Source organism: Chenopodium quinoa, unplaced genomic scaffold (genome assembly GCF_001683475.1).
Source record: "Chenopodium quinoa cultivar QQ74 unplaced genomic scaffold, ASM168347v1, whole genome shotgun sequence".
NCBI lineage: Eukaryota > Viridiplantae > Streptophyta > Magnoliopsida > Caryophyllales > Amaranthaceae > Chenopodium > Chenopodium quinoa.
In genome coordinates, this window is record NW_018744092.1 from 3800240 (window position 1) to 3818545 (window position 18306).

At 36.3% G+C, this 18306-nt stretch overlaps 2 protein-coding genes across 2 annotated transcripts; both read right to left on the bottom strand.

Moving 5' to 3' along the window:
* Positions 1-5250: 5250 nt before the first annotated feature.
* LOC110691914 (pentatricopeptide repeat-containing protein At3g16610-like) lies at positions 5251-8508 on the bottom strand. Its single transcript, XM_021868895.1, has one exon. The coding sequence runs from the start codon at positions 8395-8397 to the stop codon at positions 5971-5973; it is 2427 nt and encodes an 808-aa protein (XP_021724587.1). The 5' UTR covers positions 8398-8508; the 3' UTR covers positions 5251-5970.
* An 820-nt stretch (positions 8509-9328) lies between these two features.
* LOC110691916 (GDSL esterase/lipase At4g10955-like) lies at positions 9329-13048 on the bottom strand. Its single transcript, XM_021868896.1, has 2 exons — positions 12530-13048; positions 9329-10566 (listed from the first exon to the last, which is right to left on the bottom strand). The coding sequence occupies exons 1-2, from the start codon at positions 12694-12696 to the stop codon at positions 9567-9569; spliced, it is 1167 nt and encodes a 388-aa protein (XP_021724588.1). The 5' UTR covers positions 12697-13048; the 3' UTR covers positions 9329-9566.
* Positions 13049-18306: the final 5258 nt, after the last annotated feature.

Genomic DNA, 18306 nt, shown 5'->3' on the forward strand with positions numbered 1-18306 from the left:
AAGGTTCCGATCTTCGGGAAACCGAAACCTATTTAGTCTCATCATCTACCGGAAGGTTACCTTAAAATGGGGGACTCACCGGACGACAACAAAAAACTGATTTCAATAGAGCAGATGGAACAAATGTTCCAGATGTTTCAAAAATTAAACAAAAACCCAATCAACCCAGAATCTGGAAATGCACAAAGTGTGCGTATTTCAGAAAAACTCAATTACACAAATTACACCAAATGGTGTAAGTTGATGCAAATTGCAATTGGTGGCCGAGGAAGACTCGACCACATCACAGGCAACCCTTTAACATCAGACAACCCAGAATACGCCCAATGGGCCCAACGGGACTCAATAGTGTTCTCGTGGATAATCGAGAATATCGACGGAGATCTAGTTAATCAATTCCTTGATTATAAAACTTCCAGAGATCTCTGGAAAGGAATAGAGACTCTCTTGAGTAGTGGGAGAGACGAACTTCAAATCTATGATCTGAACTTGAAGGCAGCATCAATTAAACAAGGGAGAGACACCATAGAAATGTATTTCAGTAAACTGAATATATTATGGAAGGAAATTGACAGACGAATGCCAAATCCGATGAAATGTTCAGAGGACATTACTCTGTTCAATTCTTTCATTCAGAGACAACGGCTTTATCAATTCCTAGCCGGAATTGATAATTCTTTGGACAAAGAGAAAAGGGATTTACTGTATTTAGACCCACTCCCAACCCTAGATGCCGCTTATGCTACAATTCGACGGGAAATTGCCCGTCGCGGCATAATGACCGGCGACTCATCATCGGGACAGAGTCCCTCAGAAATTGGGAGTGGCTTGGTGGCGCAAAACCGGTCGGAAAAGTCATCCCGGTTAGAAGACAAGACGATGTTAAAATGCAGCCACTGCGGGGGAACCAAACACACCAAGAGTGGGTGTTTTAAACTCATCGGTTACCCTGAGTGGTGGGACGAATTGAGACAACGAAAAGCCGCCGCCAAGGCTACCGGAAACCGGACCGGTGGCAAGGCAAATTTTGTTGCTTCTGAAAGGGAAATCAACGGTGACGATGGAAGCTCACCCACAACCAAAAACACACCCGGAAAATCAACAGGTACAGGTATCAACCTCATCGCCAATTTTCATGGTGAAGCAATGAAAGAGAAAGGGAAAGTGACGGAAGAGGATGAAAGGTTTGGGAAAGTTTCTGGAAAAGAAACTATTTACGAGGAGGCAAAGGAATTTGAGGGTTTCTCAAAGAATTTCCATCAAAAACCTATGGCCCACACAATAAAACAACCCACAATTTCAACTCCTATTAATTCCCATCAAAAACACACGACCCACATTGAAACCCAACCAAGAAATTCCTTTTATTCAGATAAAAATTCAGAAAACTCATTTATCCAATCCGGAAATATGGGCCTCTTATGTAAATCAATGGGCTGGATTTTAGATTGTGGGGCAACAGACACTATGTCTTATGACCCATCCGACTTTATATCTTTCCATCCCACTAAACGTACCCAAATACAAACTGCTAATGGGGAATTAATTCCTATTGATCGAGCCGGAAAAGTTGATGTTTCACCCAATATTCATTTAAACGACTGTCTTTTAATTCCTAGTCTTTCTCATAAACTCTTATCTGTTAGTCAATTAACTAAGGAACTTGATTGTACTGTTTTACTAACATCCTCTGGTTGTATGGTACAGGAAGCTCAGACGGGACGGATTATTGGGAGTGGTACTGAACGAGGAGGATTGTACTTCTTGGATGAGGCGACTCAACACGGCAATGCTTTGCTTGCTCATGGGTCCCCGGAATATCAACTATGGATGTGGCATCGCCGGCTAGGTCACCCTTCTGTAGGTTATCTTAAACGACTATTTCCTTCTTTTAAAAACATTGATGTAACTTTGGACTGTGAATCGTGTGCCTTAGCCAAAAGTCATAAACATACTTATTCTCCTAGTTTGACTCATGCTATCAAACCTTTTATGCTTATTCACTCAGATGTTTGGGGTCCTGCCCCAGAGTTTTGCAATCCATAATTTTTCATACTTTGTTTTATTTGTGGATGACTGTACTCGTATGAGTTGGGTATATTTCTTGAAACACAAATCTGAAGTATTTGATGTATTTGTTAAATACTATAATATGATTCGTACCCAATTTAATGCAAAACCACAAATTCTTAGATCAGATAATGGGGGGGAATATATAAACCTAGATATGGAACAATATATTGCTGACCAGGGACTTGTTCACCAAACATCCTGTCGTGATACCCCTCAACAAAATGGAGTAGCAGAAAGGAAAAACAGGACTTTATTAGAAATTACAAGGGCAATTATGATTGAATCGGGAGTTCCTGTTTTTCTTTGGCCTGAAGCCATAGCTACCTCCACATACCTTACAAACAGACTTCCCACAAAAACCCTTGACTACGAAACTCCCCTTGACACCCTTTCTTCACACACCACCATCCCATCCTCTCACTCCCTACCACCAAGAGTGTTTGGATGTGTTGTATATGTCCACCTACCAAAGATTTATAGAAACAAACTGGAACCAAGGGCTATTAAATGTGTCTTTATCGGATATGGGGTTCACCAGAAAGGATACCGATGCTATGATCCGACTACAAGGAAAATACACACTACCCTTGACTGTGAGTTTTTTGAAAAATCCTATTATTACACCCAGCCTGGTCCTCAGGGGGAGACTAGTAGTGATGACCTTAGCTGGTTGACATATCCAGAAGTGATGGACCTTGAGGATCCAACAACCCAAGTAGACAGTACCACCGATGTTGCTTCTCCAGAGGTAACAGTTCCCTCATCTCCTCTTCAGTCCACACCAGATTCACCTACTGAGCATCCAACCGAGGATGTAGTTATATCAAGTGAGGTAAACACAGAAAATTCTGACCTTTGTGATTTACCTATAACTGATCCTGTTGTTCCTAGTGAAAATTGTCCGAACAGATATGAGTTACCTCCTAGGAGAACTAGAGGAGTTCCTCCAAAGAGGTATGATCCAGAATATGAGGATTCCCGATCCAGATATCCTATAGGAAAAATCAGCAACGAGAATCTTGCCAGTAATGCTATCGCATTTACAGCTTCCCTATACTCTACTGAGATTCCTAAAACAGTGGAAGAAGCTCTTGCTAGTAAGGATTGGAGAAAGGCTATGGAAGATGAATACTTGGCTCTAGAGAAGAATGAAACTTGGGAGAAATGTGTTCTCCCAAAGGGAAAAAGAACTGTGGGGTGCAAGTGGGTTTTTACTGTGAAGTACCGGGCAGATGGTACAATTGAGAGACACAAAGCAAGGCTGGTAGCAAAAGGTTACACTCAGACATATGGAATTGACTATTCGGAGACTTTTTCACCAGTAGCAAAATTAGATACTATTCGGGTTCTGTTCTCTATTGCAGCAAACCAAGATTGGCCTCTTTATCAATTCGATGTAAAAAACGCTTTCCTTCACGGGAACCTTGCTGAAGAAGTCTACATGGAAGCTCCCCCAGGATATGCTGAAACATTTGAAGTAGGAGAAGGGTGCAGATTGAAGAAGGCTCTATATGGCTTAAAACAATCTCCTAGGGCATGGTTTGGGAGATTTACAAAGGCCATGAAAGTTTTTGGGTACTCTCAAAGTAACTCTGATCATACTCTATTTTTGAAGAAAACAAAGGGAAAAATCACATGCTTAATCATCTATGTGGATGATATGATCATTACTGGTGACGATGAGGAAGAAATAACTAATTTGAAGAAAAAACTGTTCCAGGAATTTGAAATGAAAGATTTGGGTAACCTGAAATATTTCCTAGGAATAGAAGTACTAAGATCTAAACAAGGGATCTTTATTCATCAAAGGAAATATATACTTGATCTATTGGCCGAAACAGGAATGTTAGGGTGTAAACCAGCAGAAACACCGATTGTTGCAAATCATGGACTTCAAATCTTAGAAGGAGAGAAAGCAACCAACAGAGAACAGTATCAGAAGATTGTAGGGAAACTCATTTATCTAGCCCACACAAGGCCAGATATTGCCTACGCAGTAGGGGTTGTGAGTAGATTTATGCATATGCCTCAAGTTCACCACATGACAGCTGTAATGAGAATATTGAGATACCTGAAAAATACTAGCACCACTGGGATCTACTTTGACAAGAATGATAACCTGGATTTAGTTGCATACACTGATGCAGATTGGGCAGGAGACCGGGATGGTAGAAAATCGACTTCAGGGTACTTTACCTTGGTAGGAGGAAATCTGGTCACTTGGAGAAGTAAGAAGCAGAATGTTGTAGCCTTATCAAGCGCAGAAGCAGAATTCAGAGGAATTGCAAAAGGGATAACTGAAATTCTATGGATTCGGAAGCTAATGAATGAACTTGGCTTTCCTCAGAAGACAGCATGTAAACTGTTTTGTGATAACAAAGCAGCTATAAGGATTTCGGAAAATCCAGTGCAACATGATAGAACGAAACATGTAGAAATTGATCGACACTTCATCAAAGAGAAATTAGAAGGGGGAATTGTTGAACTTCCATTTGTTCGATCAAAAGATCAACTGGCAGATATCTTGACCAAAGCGGTCAACTCTGAGGCCTTTAAAGAAGCACTTAGCAAGTTAGGCATTGGAGTACTGGATGCCCAACTTGAGGGGGAGTGTAGGAAATAAGTGATTCTCCTTAATCAAAGGAGTTAATTAGGTTGTAATTATGTTAGGAATATATTCTGCTTAGCTGTATTTCCTTATTTATCATAGCTCTTTGTGTATAAATGTAATGATAACCAAGAGTAATAAACGGACAGAAATTGAAAACCAAAAACACAATTCCGCTTATTTTACACATTTATAGTATGTAATTATGATCTATAAGAAATCACACATTAAAATAAAATTCAAACCAACAACAAATTAAAAGTTACCCTTGAAGGGGTTAAAGTTACCATAAAAATAGTTAAAATTACCATTAAATCGACTGTCTTATAATAAAATTAATTTACATGCGCTTTGCACAAGACTCATTCTTTAATCAAACTCTTTCTTTATTTCTTTAGGCTAAATATTTTATGCTCCTTAACATAAAGTTAATATATTTTTAAAATCTTTGAATACTTGATTTGTATTAAAATATTGTGAGCTTTACTAATACGGAAAATTTTCAAGTTAACTTTGGAGGAAAAAAGTTATACTCGTACAATATTGTGTAAAATTATATAATCGTACGAATTAATTTACAATCTTTTAGTTGTAGTTGTCAAATCTCTATATCCATTATCATCTCAAGGAGTAGTCGAGGTTGAAATGGATCCCAAAATAAATCAATATAACAAAATCCCTGCTCAGAGAAGCTCCAATTTTCTCTATTTATACCAAAGCCTGTAATTCTTATAGTCAAACTCGATACACACCCCTTAATTGCCTGATCTATTGCTAATTTGCTAGGATCGCGCTTCATTCATTTTTTACTCGCCAACTGATACAAAAGATAGGGTGTACATGGTTCATCTACACTACATTTCAATTCACCTAACTGCAGACTGCAGAGTAGTCCAACCTCCATTTTGTTCTTATAGCTATACTTCCATCCTTTCACCCTCCTCGAGCATTTTCTCAAATAGTTCTTGAGCTTGTTCCTTCTTCATTCCATCATAAGCACCACTATATAACTCCATAAATGAAAAGCATTTCTGCGGTAAACCTATAGTTTCCATAAGCATAGCCACGTGTACATCCTTGTACAAAACATCCTACAATACAACAGCCAAGGGACTTTTAGAGGACATTGTTTTATTTTGATGTACTGAACCATTCATTACTAACGTCTGTATATGAAGTACGAACTCTTCAGCTAAGATATACCCCTGGTTTTGCCCATTAGGAGAACAAAGAACAGATATCTCTAGTCAGAAGGAGGTGCACTACTATGCATTACCTTTTCAAAAGGGCTACCAATAATCTCCACAACTGCATACACCATCTCTAAAATGGTGAAATCGACTGGTATCCCTAATTGTTATCTCCCTCTTAGTGACAAGAGTGATATGCTTAATGGCCTCATGACAATCACCACAAACCCGCAAGTTCTTGGTAACAAAAATAGGCTGGCTTGGGCTCAAACTAATTGTAGCATATGCAATAGCTAACTTTTCACTATGATAAAGAAGAATATGCTCCTTTTCTTCCTCCTCAACATCCTGGAATACAACACTTGGGACAGCCTGATATCCAAACTTTTTAATCTCTGTGAGCAATTCCTCCAATTTTTTATAAATTTGTTCCGATTGTGGGTGTGAATTGTCCCCACCGATGAATGCGTGAATTTTTCCATTTATCTCTACCCAGCTACATCCTGGTCTTTTCTTGAAGCCCTGATCGCTCTGCGTGATTCTTACAGAAGCCGCCTCTTCCCATCTCCCTGCACAACTATATATATTTGACAAAAGCACAAAATTGCCAGAACTTTCAGAACCCAAACTGTGGATTCTCTTAGCTGCTTCTTCAGCCAACTCAACATCCTTGTAGATTTTACATGCAGCAAGCAAGGCGCTCCAGACATGAACATTGGGCGTGCATGGCATTTTGTCAATGAAATTTTTAGCCTCTTCCAGAAGACCTGCCCGACCCAAGAGATCAACCATGCATATACAATGATCAACCTTAGGGGCAATCTGAAATTTTCGGACCATAGCATCGAACCAGTATTTACCTTCTGTAACAAGGCCTGCGTGAGTACAAGCAATCAAAAGACTGATGAATGTTATATCATCTGGCATCAGACCTTCAGTTCTTAGTTCACTGAACAGAGCAAGTGCATCTGAGCCAAGGCCATGGATACCATAGCCAGCAATCATAGAATTCCATGAGATAATATCACGTTTATGCATCCTATTAAATACTTCCCTGGCAGTTCTGATCTTTCCACACTTTGCATACATATCAATTAGCGCATTACAGATTGAAGTATCAGACACAAAACCACGGATTACAGAATATCCATGAGAACATGCTCCATATTTTAAAGCAGACAAATGCGAACAAGCTGGTAGCAAGGCAAGCATAGTAGCCTCATCTGGATCAATTCCTGAAGACTGCATGTTCCTGAAGAACTTCAATCCTTGCAGACTGCTTCCATTTTGCACAGAACCAGAAATCATGGCACCATAAGAGACTCTATCTATTGGATTCATCTCTTGAAAAAACTTGACAGCATCATCTAATATACCACACTTTGCATACATAGAAAGAGTTGTATTGCTAACCATCAAATCAGAAAGATACCCTGACTTCAAAATGTATCCATGGATCCTTCTCCCATTAGCAAGATCAATCAGCTTCGTGCAAGCTCGAACAGCACAACAAAGAGTTACCAGTGATGGACTTCCTGCCTCCTTGAGCAACATATGGTTGAACAGTTTCAAGGCTTCTCTCATCTGATCAGATGCAACATATCCACCAATCATGGCACTCCAAGTGACTTCATTCCTTAAACTCAACAAGTCAAAGGTTATCCTCGCGTAAGAAATGCATCCACATTTTCCATACATATCAACAAGCCCTGTGCCCACCATAACCGCATTGGTAAAACCCCGCCTCACAGAATAACCGTGGATCTCCTTCCCATGACTCGAGGAGCAAGCCTGAGCAACTGCCGGCAATATAGTCACAACAGTCGAGGAGTTGGGGCTAATTCCTGCTTCCTGCATATCAACAACCAATCTGATCATATCATCATAAAACCCATAAACAGAAAAACCAGCAATCATGGCATTCCAAGCCACAATATCCCTACACGACATACCATAAAACACATTCTCCGCTCGAGCCAGCTCTCCACACTTGGCATACAAATCAACCAAAGCAGTGGAAACATACACATCCGAGTCAAACCCAAGTCGGAGTACATGACTATGAATCTCTTCACCACGTTCTATAGCATTCAAACCCGAACATGCCTTAAGAACAAAAGGGAAGGTATAATTGTTAGGAAGAATCCCAGAAACAATCATTTGAGAGTACAAATCAATGGAAGCATCAAAGGGTCCATTCCAAGAATAAGCCCGGATCATCAAATTCCACAAAACAACAGTTGGTTCAGGAATTTCATCAAACACGTGGCGTGCAATACTTAACCGCCCACAAATAAGATAAAAACGAGTGAGCTTTTCGATTACAACAGAACTTCCATTGACATGGTAGTTGTAATTCTTTAGAAAATGTTGATGAATGATTTTGCCATGTTTAAGTGATTTGGTTTGAATGCAGTGTTCAAGCAATTCTGGGTATTTGTCTACTGTTATGGCGTGTAGGAAGCGAGTGGTAGTGGTGAAAAAAGGGCGGCCAACACGGTTGAGTCGTGCGAGACATTGCACCATCTTGCCGTGCTTCTCTTGCAATTGTGTGCAACGATGTCTGAGTGTCTACTTTCTTTGTTGTTGCTCAGTTCATTTTGCCCGCCAATTTATGATATGAAAGAATGAGATTTTATTTTATTTTAACCTCTTTTAACTTTTAAGATGAGAGGCTATTATACTTCATCCGTGTTTTATACGTTAACAATAATTTCAAATACTAATACATTACTTAATATAAGTAGCTAATATGACATTCATGAATTACTAACTTATACACACGAGCTCTCAAAATCAATACAAAAATATAAGACCATTTGAGTAGTGTTATAAATTTATTTGCACTTTATAAAGATTATGATTAAAAGCTAAAATGACCGTTGGAGACCTTGGAGTATCGTTGAAAGCAGTTTGCCGCGCTGACAAACAACCCATTCAATACTTTTTAAGTTTTTATCTTTAAATTTTAATCCTCTTATTTCATTTTACAATTACATATGCATAATGGAATGAAAATGTACAAACTTATATTTGTTGTCATGTTTCATTGTACAATGGTTGCACCTATATTTAAGGAGTGTACTACCCATTGGTGAGACATGCATAATGGCATGAGAATTATCTTAGTGGATGAAATATTTATACCAACAAACCAGTAGATTTTTTTTATGTAAATAATTGATGAAATGTTGAGATTTTTCATTTCATATTTCCATTGTAAATTCTTCTATTTTTTACTCGAAATCTATTTGTTATCTATCTAAAATATTAATTTAATACGAGGATCATTTGTCAACTTAAAATACCAATATAGTAGCTAACAATTCATTTAATATGTGTGCATATCCTAAAAAACACATGTATAACCCGGATGGATTAATGTGAACCAGTTATATATTTAAGGATAAGTTTATGAAACTATAGAGGTTAGATAATCAAATCCAATTAGAAGATATTTAAGGATAGTTCAATATTAAGAAGCTGTGCTAAACTAGTAATCAGAAGATATTGCTACTTATTTGAAGGGGAATTTACATTAACTCTGCAAGACCAACAGGCCCAAAGTTTCTGAAGATTACTAAGGAAAAAATGATTAAAAGTCTCAATTGTAAAACATTAGATCACAATTATGAGGACAATGAGATGAAAATGAAATACTTCGGATCAGCGTATCAATTTGGGTTCCCTGGATGCTATCTTTGCTTCCCTGGTGCCACCTGCTGCGATGCTGGGAGTTGATACAAAGATTTGAGTTGCCGACTAATCAGCTTGCTGTTGTTTATAACGGTTTGGAGTTCCAGATCATCAGCCCACCACTGCTCCAACCTATGAGCATCGAGAAACTTCTGATTTCCCTTGGACAATACAAAGAGCTTTGCAGCCACACTGGCAGCATTGTTGTTCACAGGAGCCACATTCTCTTTACTGCCACTGTTGTTTCCGACTTCAACACTCCCAGTTGGATCAGCATAATAGCAGCATACATAATCACTGTTATTTACATACAAATGCGGGACCCATTTTCTCAACACCTCATTTGCCACCTTGTTCTGATCGTCTGTTGATATGCTCTGGATTTCGGCTCCTGAAGGAAGCATTGCCCTGATTCTTTTCCAACCAAAAACCGCTTTCTCTCCAAGATTCTTAAGGCTCATGGCTAGGGAAACCGATGGAGGGTTGAATAAATGAGCCTCCACATATATTCCTTCTTTGGCTAATGCCTTCCCGATCTGAAGGGCAAACCCAGCACCTAATGAATGACCGACAATAGAGACATTACCACTTCCATACTTGTCTGCAATCGATTTGAGTGCATCAAAAGCCACTTTGAATCTTACTGAACCTTTTAAACTTTCCCAAGCAAGGAAACGGAGGTCATCAGTTAAATCCCTTCGAATTGTCACGCTCTTGAGGATTGTTCCTCTTAGAGCTAAAACGGCCTTTGGGGCCCCACTTGGCCGCATGAAAATGAAGTCAGCCAAAGCTGCAGAGCGGTCCCATTCAAGTACTGCTCCGAATATGGATCCATCTCTCTCATCGATTAAGGTCTGAGTTAATTTGTATTTGAAAGGCAACCACCACTTTGGAGCCAAAGCATTATCGGGTGTTCTGTTTTCTTGCCTGTCAAGCTCTAGCAGGTAAGCAGCTTGTATGAAGCACGCCATGACTGTTCTTTTATAATTGCCATCTTTCCTGCATATGTCCACACAGCAATGAACTATACTTTTCTCATGACATAAAAATGCCCGCACATAAAGCCTATTGCTTAAGAGCAATTACAAGGTAATTTTTATGACATTCTTTATTAAAAGATATAAGAGGAAGCATTGCATGTCCAGGCAATCTATAATGTACATGCACTGGAACATGTATCTTTCCCCTGCACTCTGGGAAAGTAAGCTCAATAAATCAAACTTTATTGGCGCCAGCATTCTTGCAGCTATTGTTGGTCCAGGAGAAATGACATCAAAACTAAGGAGGCATCTACAAAATAATCCAAATTTATCCACTCAAATTTTCAAATTAAATAGTCTAGTCTCCAACAAGTATGATGATGCAAAGGACGACAAATCTCAATCTATAAACTGTATATGAAGTGTGTACAGGATACTTCAAAGGGTTACATGCATATTTTTACTTAAGAATTGACGAGTTCAATTCAACTTAGGAGCTATTTACTGCCAATGACCCATGGTGTGCAATAAAGATTCTTCTGCCATGAGGAAATATCAAAATAGTAAAGCATAAAGTAACTGAATAGTATATAAATTATATCAAAGAAGAATTGAAGCTTTCATTACGATATCACTTAATTGTTTCACAAACTAAAAACACACACACACACACACACACACACAAAAAAAAAAAAAAAAAAAAAAAAAAAAAAAAAAAAAGACCTGAATTAATCTTTGATAACAAGCTCCAAATGGTGTTACTCCAAGAAAATTCAAACACTTTCAATAACAAGGTTTCTTCTAGCCCACACGGATTTGTTTTTGAACACCTTCCCAAAAAGCATTACATTAATTGGAGTGTGCTCTCACTTATAAAAGCTCTTCACTTTCTTATTCTTTCCATGTGGGAATTGGATTACCCCAACACTGAATTTCCATAAATGAGGTATATATTTCATAAATTCTGGTCATCAAAAGCCTTCTGCAACCCTTTTTTTGGAAGACCAAATATAGTACTTCATATAGTATGACTCTATGAGTAAATAAAAGAGATGCTCTAATTCAATATTATCCAGAAAAACAATTCAATTAGAAACTGGACAGTAATAAGCGAGGAGTAAACAATTAAGCTTATTGCATTGCTATGAAACCTTGCTACAAACGCTTCATACTTTTGCAAAATCGTGTGTTTGGTAAGAAAAGGTAGTAATGAAATTAAATTATACATGTAAATTCTACCATCAACAACACGGGTCGTAACGGCTAAAACACGGAAGATACAGCTTCCTACAATAGCCAACAAGTTTCATGCCATTAGTATTACTCGAAAAGCTCGTTTTAGTTCGAACAGTTATACAATAAAAAGCCTAAGTCAAAATGACAAAATGCATCCAGGAAAAAGTGATATTTACATCCAAATTCCCAATAGATCACTAATCAAAGACAGATCACTAGATCAGTGATCAACTGCTGAAGATTTAGAAACATGAATCCAACATTAACAATACTAAGCGATGTACACAATAGATAAGCAACCATCTAAAACATGGAATCATAAAAGGAAACTATTAGATCATGATTTTTTTTACATGTATCATGTACTTTCCTTTATTAATTTAAACTTTCCCCTTTACCTGTTTATCCAATTCCAAAATCAATAGCCAAAAAACGTAACAATATCCCATTATTAGCAAATTCTCAGATCAACCCCATCAAAATAATTAAATTGGAAAAAAAAACATCAAATTTAGAAATTCAAACCCCATAAAAATATAATAAACAATTAGATAACTAAAAAAAATCAGGTGACAAAATTTCATAACAAAAACCCATCAAAACCCCAAAAAGTTGATAATTTCGTAAACACGTGGCCAGATCAAATACCGTCTACATCACTGTTGCGACTCTATACTACTACACACCAAATAAAACAATTCTAACAAAACAAGTAATTTAGAGAAAAAAGAGGAAATCAAACAAACCAGCTAGAATTGATGATATCTCTCCAATTAGGCGAAGAAAGATTCCGAGGCCCAGAAACATGAAATGCATAAGGGTGACTTTCAACACCGCCACTTTCCACCATTTGCATAGTGTTTGCAACCATTTCTTCTTCTACTTGACGATTTCCTTCAATTTCAACCGCCATTTTTTTTATTTAATAGAACCCCCTTTTGAATAAAGTTTTGATCTTGAAGAATATGCTATAATTATAGTTTTGGACCGTCCCTTTTTTTGATTCAAATTGAATAATGTCACATCATTTGCAGAAAAATGCAGAGGAAGAAGATAAGGAAAATAAACCCCAGAATTGGATTCCTTATTCCCACAACCAAACACAAATGAGAGAAGAATTTGAGGAGAGAGAAATAGAAAATGGAAGAAGAATTGATTCTGGGTTTTGTGATTTGAATTGAAGAAGTAAGCGGAGGAGGAGTGTGAATGTTGTTTGTAATTAGTCGTTGGATTAAAAAGGGAAGAAAATAAATGTAATCTAATGGGATTTTTAATTTGGTGTTATAGATTTTCTTTCCTTTTTGCCCAACGGTCATATTTCGTTCGTGTTGTCCCCTGTTCTCGTGCTCCTGACGTTGCTACTAAGGTTTAAACCACTTATCTATAGGGATGGCAATATTAAGTGGATATCCACAAACCCGCTCCACCCGCTATAAATATATGAACGAAAACTCGAATTAAATGGATGAAAAGCGGGTGACGGATGAAGCGGGTGATGGATCAGATCGGATGTGGATGATACTTTTTTCATCCGCTAACCATCCACCCACCCATTTAACCTATATTAGATTTTTTAATTTAAGAATTTTAATAATAAAATATGAAATGTGCAAGAAAATTACTTATTTTTTATGTTGCAAATTAATTTTTCAAACATATATTGTTATTGTTTCATTTTTAATTAATAAAATAAAAAAAATTATTGTACAATTAACCGAATTTAGAGTTTATGTGAGTTTTTTTTTCCATTTTAATACTTATCCATTAATCATCCGCTCCACCCGTTTCATCCGCGGATGATGGACGGACGGATATGGATGATGGGTGAAGCGGATGATGGATGGATATGGATGGAGCGATTAAAGTAATGATGGATGCGGGTGAAGCTTCACCCGATCCGAATCCGATCCATTGCCATCTCTACTTATCTAGGCATTAGATTTTATCTTAGGCAGATCCTGTAAAATTGACTTGACTATTTCATCATTTTTTTTCTTTTTTGAGGAAAATTAATCGAGTTTATCCGAGTGAGATTGCAAAATGTAAACATGTCATTTTTGCTAAATTTACACTATTTTTTATAATTTTAAATTAATTTATACAAATTTAGTATTTGAAAAAGGATCTTGCTATCGAATGTCCCTGGGACATTAAACAAACATTTAAAATATTTCCTATAGTATTTTTGTCCAAAAAGAACCCTAGTCTCCTCTCTCTGTCTATTCTCTCTCTAAACACTAGCCTCCTTTGTTAATTTTGAAAGGGCTTTCATCAGATTTCACCGGTGGAAAGCTCCAATTTTTATTTCTTTTAAGTTTTTTATTTCTTAGGTTACAATAATGTCTCCCTCGAAAAAAAGGGTCTATCTTATTCAATAAACAAGGTTTTTTCGATCTCCTTTGAAAGAGAAGGTTTTATTTGTGTTTAATTTGGTCTCCAGTTGTGTGGGGCTATGATTGATCTTTGCTCGAATTCAGGTTACGAAATCAGCACAAGAATTTTCTTTCTCACAAAATTACGAAGCGGCGACGAATCCACTCAAAAAGTTGTATGAGACAATGAATCGAGAATGTGCCGAATTGTTATATTTATGTATTTGGATTCTTAGCCCTTCCCCAATCAATTCTTGTTTGATTTTGATAAATTCGTTTTCATTATCGTTAATTGTCAATCATAGATGTCGTAGGGCTTTAATTAATGAAATTTAGTGTCCTTTAAAACTTCTTTCAAAAAAATAAAAAATATTTCCTGTAGTATTATTAATTTGGAAATGAATGTCAAAACCACACGTCAATCGATGTAATTAATGTCACTTTAATTTAATATTTGTTGTGAAATAAAGATAAACATTAGAGAGAATGAGAGTGAATCGATCCGTCTATCTCTATTCTATATGATGGGGGTATATATTTATACAATATAATTAGAGTTTGCTTGGATAATAATATAAATCATAGATCTAGAATATTTCGGAATGATACAAAGAGTATATAATGGGCATCCACACAATATTTCATAACAATATTTCTTCTTTTAGTTATCTTATCCAACACCCCAGAGCGTTTGTTAGCTTTTGCCTTGAAAAAATCTCCAATAACTAACTATTTATTTTCAATAGATTACTCGTAATTAACTTTTTTGGTGATCAAAATTATACCATATTGTAATTCCTTATAATAATTTACTCTGTGCATTAACATGAGTACATTCTAGTTTTAGTACAAATACTAACAATAGTATTTGTAAGAGATTACCCTATGAATTGAGATAAGCAGCCTAAGACCATCTCCAATGGTGAGACTTGAGAAGTTTTTTTATGAGAGAAAGAGAGTATTTTTTGCAAAAGATACCAATAAGTTGGTATCTAAACTTAGTAACTTTAAAAGAAAGTTGCTAAGTTTAGATACCCAACTTTGAATCTCATTTGATAAAAAGTGTGGGTCTCTTATCAATATTATAATATATTTTGTAATTTATAAGTTTTAATTTATTTATTTATTTTTAAAAAAACTTACGATATGAATATGGTGGGCCATAAATTGAAAGTGACATTAGTATACTTTAGAGAGTTTCACCATTGGGAAATTAGACTTCACATGAGTTGCTAAATTGGAAAATGACTTGGGTGTCACCAAAATAACTTATTTTGTATTTCAATACTTAAAGTTGAGTCTCACCAATAAAGATGGTTTAAAAAGGTAAAATAAAATAAATGGAGAAATAAATAAAATATATATATTACTGTAAAAATTGTATGGGCATTGCCGCGTCAAAAATTAATTTCTTCAATTGGTTGCTGGCAATTGCAATGAAAGGGAGAGTCAAATACGTCAAGAGGTGCTTACTGCTTAGTTCCCTACACGCTTTAGACAATAACCTTGGTTCTAGAGTTATATGGTTTGTGAAATTGTCTAGCTCAAACTTCTAGTGCAATTAAAGTATCACTTCAACAGATATAAGTTTTTGTAAAAGAAATACTATCTTCGTTACTTTTTAATTGTAACAAATAAATAAAAAATTTATATTTCACAAATAATATCCCTTAATTGTAACTTACAGAAATAGAGGTAGTATTTTCAACTTCTTATTTTTTATACCTAATCAGCTTCATAAAATTAGAATGTTACCCATAGAAAAAGGGAGTAAAAGATATCAAAATTTTCTTAATTACGCCTAAGCTAGTAAATGTCTGCCTAAAAAGTATTACCACTTGAAAACAAACATTAAGCATCAACCCAAAAGTCATTGTCTAAAACAAGTTCCTTTCAAGTTTTTGTGCCTATTGTTTTCTTTAACTTTTAGAATGAATAGAGAGTTTGACTACTCAAAAATTTCAATCATTTAGCCAAACGTTTATTTCCTTTATCAAATGTTAGAGTTCATCACGCATTCGAACATTTATTCACTTCTACATTAATATAATACGGACTATTTTATAAAATTATTATAATTATAATTTTAGTCTGTTTGCATTTCTTTTTGTTTGTTCCATGTTTCTTTTTAGGTTTTCCATTGAGGAATTGAGGTTGCTCTATTTATTTATTTGACAAGTTTTCTACTTGCGATCCCATTTGCTCCTCCCTTTCTGTCCTAATCAACTCCACTTGCAACCTCATATACACGATTTTACCTTACTTAAAAATAAATTTTGTTCTATGGAGCATGATCCTCTAGAGTCAAGTCTTGCTTTCAACTACAGTGTAATAGTGCTTTAGATTGGAGTAATTAGGGGTGGGACTTTTCAAACCGAACCGTGAAACCGTCCGTTACCGAACCGAACCATCACGGACCGATCTGTTTATAAACCGATAAATATAAACCGAAAATCGAACTGAACCGTTCAAACCGAAACCGAATTGAACCGCTCAATGTCAACCCGTTACGGACCGTAAACCGATAACAAACCAAACTGCGCAAATCCGAACCGAAACGAAACCGAACCGAATGGTTTATAAACCCGTTAATGACCCGAACCGTTTATAAACCGAAACCGTTTAAACCGAAAAAAAAACCGTTTAAACCGAACCATTTGTAACCCGCTAACCGTTTAAACCGACCGTTTATGAACCGAAACCGTTTAAACCGCACGTATAAACCGAACCGTTATAATCCGCTAACCGTCTAAACTGAACTGCCATAACCCGTTAAACCGTTAAAATCGAACTGTTTTCGAATCGCAACCTGTTTAAACTGATCCGATTACAAACTGCTTAACTCAAATTGAATTATTTACAACCTAAATGGCTAAATAGTAAATACAATTAATGTTAATAAATGTAGATATAATCAAACGGCTTAGGTTTATACAAAGGTTTATATCACCTAGATCTAGGCCAACGGCATTATTAATATCGTTTTAGATTACTTATTTATTTTAATTACAAGATATATCATTTGTATCATTTTCATTCCAGTAATAATCCTAGTCCACCCAAATTATCTTCATTGTTCCTTGATATTCATGATCATCCAATAACACTCAAAGCCTCAAAGGTAACATAAGATTGGAGATGTATGAGATTGCGTTACACAAGTGGCATAAGCATTAGAATATTACTGTACTAGTCAATAAGGCGTACAATCATTCACATTATCACTTTATAAAACTTTCTTATACAAGTATTTTGTAAAGGGGAGGACTAAAATGTTTATAAAACACATTTTTTTAGCTTTTCTTTTATTAAACCAGATATTAAGTAAAAGAATTTTAATAAATACGGAGGCATCCCAAATCTGTAGCCACAATTATTTCATAACATTACCACAAATCCAGCAGATAAATAGCATTGAAATTAGAGTAATATCAACAAGCAATTAAAAAAAAGTCACCATTTTCATTGATTAAAATTCACAATACATATACCAATACATAATGAAACTACTATCACTACTACCCAGATTAGATTTCAGATTTATCAACTGAAACATCATCAAGTTTAGGGTTGCAAAAAATGATACATTATAAGATGAAGGGAGGAGTGAGAATGTGAGTGATTTGGGAGAAGAATCTTGAAGCAGCAGCACATCACCCAAAAGCAGAGGAAATAGCAGCAACAAGCAGGAACCAGCACACGGAATAACAGATCAACAACTTATCAGAAGCAAGGAATAATATAAGCAGAAGGGACTCAGCAGGAACTTATTTTTGTTTTTCAAAATTGCTCTCAGATTTACGTTTATCGTATCATCACTGAGCAATGGCTGTTTTAACTTAAAACTTGAAAAATGCTGCCAGCAAGTACATATACATTGAAGTCTCAACATAAATGACAAGGGCAACGATGATTCAAGAAAAATTAAAACAGCAAGCATAAGAAACAGCAGCAACAAAACTTATCATAAATTCATAACACAAAAGGCAGCAACACAACACCTCAAGCTGGCAGGAGGCAGGAACCAGCTCATGCAGGCAACAATATAGGAAATAACAACTCAACAGAGACAACAACCAAAAGGCAAAAGCACTACCAGCAGGCAGCAGCTCATAACAAGTTCAAGCAACTTCAAAATTATAGCTTTTGTT

What these genes read in the sequence shown, in the direction of transcription:
- LOC110691916 (XM_021868896.1), bottom strand. Translation starts at nt 12,696, where the DNA reads ATGGCGGTTGAAATTGAAGGAAATCGTCAAGTAGAAGAAGAAATGGTT. An exon ending in GATATCATCAATTCTAGCTG is followed by an intron (nt 10,567 to 12,529) that starts GTTTGTTTGATT and finishes GGACATATGCAG; the next exon opens with GAAAGATGGCAATTATAAAA.
- LOC110691914 (XM_021868895.1), bottom strand. Translation starts at nt 8,397, where the DNA reads ATGGTGCAATGTCTCGCACGACTCAACCGTGTTGGCCGCCCTTTTTTC.